The sequence below is a fragment of the Cupressus sempervirens genome, chromosome 5 (genome assembly GCF_028749045.1).
Source record: "Cupressus sempervirens isolate cs-2001-9-10 chromosome 5, ASM2874904v1, whole genome shotgun sequence".
Lineage (NCBI taxonomy): Eukaryota > Viridiplantae > Streptophyta > Pinopsida > Cupressales > Cupressaceae > Cupressus > Cupressus sempervirens.
The window spans coordinates 710,221,078-710,226,351 of NC_143122.1; the positions used below are offsets into that span (position 1 = coordinate 710,221,078).

Here is a 5,274-nt window from a genome sequence, read left to right on the forward strand (position 1 = left end):
AATTTGTCATTTTAGGTAAATGGTTTCCCTAACTCCAATATCTAGACTTACCAAATTTGAAAACATCAATTCGAAGTTATTACAAGAAACAAACTCTAAACAAACAAAAAGATTACAAAAGGAGAGTTTGAGGGGTCTAAACAATTTTTCTAGGACTTAAAAAAATTATTCTAGACATAATGGAGTAGAACTGAATTGGGAGAGCATCAAACTCCTCCTAGCAAAGTTGCTATAAGCATTTGAGAGAAAACCAAAGTTTGAGCCAAAAGTATAACCTCTTTACTTTATAATTATGCATCTTCGCTACTCTCTCTCTCTCTCTCTCCCTCGCTCCCTCCCTCCCCCTCTCTCTCTCTCTCTCTCAAACATCAAATATTTATATAACATGACTCTCTCTCTCTCTCTCAGACATCAAATACCTATATAACATGAATCAATATTTTTCCCATATATTTTTGGAACTGGTAATGTTGGTAGGAAAACTAACCATAATACACAATTATATAAACTTTAACCCTAATAATGATCATAACCAGAATCTTAATACTAATCCTAAATTACAATTATAATCAAAACCCTCACTCTAATCATAAGATTAGCTTTTATATAACACCTAATCATAAGCCCAACTATAACACAAACTATAACCTTAACAATAAATAATTGTAAATAAAAGACATTTAATAATATATTATTATAGATTAATTTTAATAAATAAATTTATTTTAATATTAATTTTCTAATAATTTTATTCTAAAATCTACTATATCAAAAACATTTAAAAAAATTTAATCAATCAATTATACATAAAATTAAATAAAACTTCAAAATATTATTAATTAATAATGATTAATAATCAATCAATTATACATAAAATTAAATAAAACTTCAAAATATTATTAATTAATAATGATTAATAAATTTTGAATTGTTATTTTAAAATTATAGAAAATTAAAATAAATGTAATTTTGGAAATCTTATTAAAAGCAAGAGCAAAGATAGCTTTAAAATGTCATTATATCAACAAAGTTGCACTATGTTGTATAACAAACAACCTATTTTAGTGGCATTTAAGTGTCAATATATTCTATTACAATTGACATTGTATTAATGGAACCGGTGTTTTGTATTAATGGAACCGGTGTTGGGAAGAAGGGTGAGAAATAAGTCACCATTATTATTGATTTTAAAATTAAAAATTTAAGAATCTGAACTACTAAACTAGTTTAGTCAATACTGTTTCATAGGCTATTCTTAGCGTTTTGGACATTAAAAATCAATGTATCTATCTATTTGCGAGTGTAAAAATTTAGATTAGACTATTTTTGAACTCTGCCTTCAACTCCAAGATTATACATGAAAATTTTATCTTTCCACTCATTTCTACAATTTCAAAAAGCAATAAAAATAAAATAGACAAAACTCAATTATTACAAGGAAACAAGAACAAATTTATTTAAATTAATATCGAGAAAAAGTATACAAGTAGCACTCTATATTTCAGAACGCCAAGACATTCTCATAATATTATTACCACTATCTAATTATAATAATAATAATAATAAGAAAGTGAACAATTAGCATTTTACTTCAGAAACGCCATGGCACTGTCATAATACTAATACCGAAATCTAATACATCAACTCTGAAACCGCCCTATTCTCATTATCTAAGCAGTGCCAATATCGATCTTCTTAACGTCGCCAGCGTTGGCCGCATCGGGATGTGTTTTAGGGGCGTTCACAGTCAGAACCCCGTTTTCAAGCTTTGCCGAAATGCCGTCGACATTCACATTTTCCGGCAGACGGAATTGCCTCATAAATCGCCCGCTGGAGCGCTCAACACGGTGCCACTGATCCGTCTTTTCTTCTTGCTCTTTGTGTCTCTCGCCGCTTATCCGCAGAGTATTTTGATCCACCAAATCGATTTTCAAATCCTCCTTCCTCAGCCCTGCAACAACGGAAAATAGAAATCAAATCTTCAAGAAAAACCGCTGGAACGGAACAGAAGAAACCCTAGGAAAAGGGGCAAATGGATTATTGACATCTTACCAGGCAAATCTGCGGTGAAGACATGAGCTTCAGGGGTTTCCTTCCAGTCAACCCTTGTGTTCGCCACCGCCATGGCGTCCCTGGAGAAGGAAGATGCCGGTGTGGGGACGCTGAAATCCATGGCATCCCACACGCGAGAAACGGGAAGCCATGGATCAAAGAGGCTCCTCTCCCATGGATCCCATGCGCCTGTGCTCCTTCCGAAAAATGGAGTCAGAGCCATGTTTTTACCAAATAAATATGAAAAGAAGTCGAAATTTTATAGAGCTTGCAAATGAACAGAATGCTGTGAATTGTAAATTGTCTTTGTGATGATCGGTTGGAAAGATTGGTTTCAATTTATAAACGGTATGAGAGGATTCGAGAGAGATGTAGATCTGTGAAGAAGGATTAGTTGGCAGACTGGCCTGAAACGTTCCGGATAGTTCTAGCAAGTTACAAAGGGAATAAGTTCGGGAGCGAAGTTGTCCCCACGCCAATTAAACCCATCTTTTCCTAAGCTCTTTTTTATATATAGTTTAATTTAATTTTCATAATTATTAGTCCCTGCCTTATACTAATGTTCCTGGTGGTGCATAATTAATTTTTATAACATATGTCATAGCAATACTAAAAGTTTTTTTTTTTTAAAGAGGGGTAAACGCTTTGACCTGGAGCTATGAACCAGTGAGGCCACAAACGGGGGACCTCATCCCCATGAGATTACTAAAAGTTAAAAGGTGAGTTATTTTTAATTAATTTTTAAGCAACAATTTCTTTTTTTATTGGTCAGTCCCATTTTTTCTAGGGGTAAAATTGATTTTCTGAAATGAAAAATTGCAAAACCAAAACTCTAGAATGTTCTTCAATGCATGAGGGGAGATTGAACAATTAAAAATTATTTTTAATACCAATGAGCCATGGCGGCTACAAACTACAAGATCAGGCTGACTCCTCACACGCTGCTCCCCTTTTTTTCTTCTTCCTCTTATCATTTAAGTAATATTAGGAACAAGTCACCGGTTCGAATCCCTTTAAGCTTGCTCCAATTTTTCTTGTAGAGGATAATAACTTTTCACGCTATGGCAAGCGGAGCAAGAGAAGTTTGTGCAAATGACCTAACAAGCTTTACAAGTCCTGTCACCTGCCAAAATATCGTTAGCAAAATCAAAAAGTGCATTTCATGCAATCGTCGTAGTGTGAGCAGACAACAGAACAACAACAATAATCATGACAGTTTTGATGCGCACGATTTAGAGTTCAAAAAGGCTCATTGCTTATCTTCTTATTACAGTGTTTTCGTTGCCCACTTAGCAACCTTTCAATTATGACATAGATCAAATAATACAAGATTATGTAGATCAAACACATTTTATATATATATATATATATATATATATATATATATATATATATATATTATACCTATATTTTATATTTATTTTTCAATATCGGTAGATCTATACAATTGCTATCTAATAAAATAAATATTTTTTATTTGTTATTTTATAATTTTTAATCAATAGAATTTAGAATGTAAATATAATTTATTTATATATAAATTTTATTGATTAGATTACCAAAGGTAAAATTTAAATAAATATTTTATTCTATAAAATCTAAATTGTTATTTGAAAACTAATAATTTTGTTTATCATTAAAAAGTACAACTTAAAAATTTCTTTAAATTATTGATATAGTTTTGTACAATTGCATGTTTCATTATCTTATTATAACATAGAAATAAAATTATACCATTTCACTTGAAAATTCTAATTGAAAAATTAATTAATACAAATATTCTTTTATTTCTTTGTTATTATTCAAATTTTATTTAAACAAATTTAATATTTTTTAAAACATAAAAATGGATGAATTTTTAGCATAAATTTTTAAACAGCATTTTAGAATTAAAATTCACTCTTTATCAGCGTAAGAATTAAAATTCACTCTTTAAATAGATCTAAAAAATGTTTTAAACCTATTTCTAAAAAAAGTTTTAAACCTATTTCTAAATATTTTATGTTAGGCAAATATGGGATTTAAATCCAAACAAATACAAATTATAGAAACAAAGAAAAATGGCCCCTAAATCCAAACAGCCAAATACCTATGCAATATACTAAGAAAATGGACTCAAAATAGCCAAATACATATGCGACGAACTAACTAAATGGTATAGATGAAGAAAACGGTCTAAATCAAAACAACCATACACAAATGCTAGGCATAAAAAATCTTCTACATTGTACAAAACATAAATCCATACTCTATTTCCTTCAAAAGGCAGGGACTTCAGCGCCTCAGAGCTCTTGTTTTGATTTATTCCATAAGTCTTTGGATGTGGCTATCCTCTTTACAAATTGTACCTTTGACTAAATTTCAAAATAACGAAAACGCAATGATTTTTATTGAAATTTTCAGCATTTTATCTTCATAATCTATATATTTTGTGATCGAAAACAAAAAAAAATTGAAAAAATTTCATTGTGTTTTCGTGAATCTGAAAAAGAATCATGTTTGACTCTCTTATTTTTTGTCTTTGGTGCATTTTGTTTGGAGATTAGCCAATGGTTAAGTCTTCTCACCCCAAGCAAACTAAAACTACAATTTGTGAATTTTGGTGGATTTACTCAATCCATTTATTCCTATTATCCAAACATAATTTAAAATTTACACATTCCAATCAAGTGTAATGCTCAAATATGGTAAATTTAACAGCATAATATTTAGATACATCGTTTTAGAATGACAATTTTGCTTATAATTTTGCACACATTTTTATGGATTGATCTAAGTAAGCTTTTATCTTTGTAATATAATTAAATTCACATTTTTAAAATCATTTTAAATTTTTTTATCCTAAAGTTAAGAGAAGGCAAAGAATATAGAGACATACCAAGAAAATACAACATTTGAGTTTCATTATAGATCACAACTAACAATTAATCTCAACTTAAATCTAATTAATTTTAGTTACCTTTATTTTGTCTAGGAACTACTAAAGTTGTTCATTAATATAGTACACATCCAATATATAATCCAAATTAAATCTCATTATCATCCAATTTTAACCAAAAAGCTCATTTAAAATTGTCTAACATTTTAGATTTGTACATAGAGCTAAGTACTATCTTCCTCATTTTCTTAATATGGGAAACACATTTGTCTAAATGATCAATCATTAATTAACCTAATCTTATTTGTACTTATTTTTATGCTTTGTATTTAATTAACTTAGGT

At 29.6% G+C, this 5,274-nt stretch overlaps 1 protein-coding gene across 1 annotated transcript; it reads right to left on the minus strand.

Moving 5' to 3' along the window:
• Window positions 1–1,428: 1,428 nt before the first annotated feature.
• On the minus strand, window positions 1,429–2,524 carry LOC149557965 (18.1 kDa class I heat shock protein-like). Its single transcript, XM_089832407.1, has 2 exons — window positions 2,053–2,524; window positions 1,429–1,951 (listed from the first exon to the last, which is right to left on the minus strand). Exons 1-2 carry the CDS (start codon window positions 2,273–2,275, stop codon window positions 1,671–1,673), a joined length of 504 nt encoding a protein of 167 aa, XP_089688533.1. The 5' UTR covers window positions 2,276–2,524; the 3' UTR covers window positions 1,429–1,670.
• Window positions 2,525–5,274: the final 2,750 nt, after the last annotated feature.

Coding starts and splice junctions, on each gene's coding strand:
- LOC149557965 (XM_089832407.1), bottom strand. CDS start 2,275: ATGGCTCTGACTCCATTTTTCGGAAGGAGCACAGGCGCATGGGATCCA. Junction 1,952..2,052: donor CTTCACCGCAGATTTGCCTG/GTAAGATGTCAA, acceptor CCGTTGTTGCAG/GGCTGAGGAAGGAGGATTTG.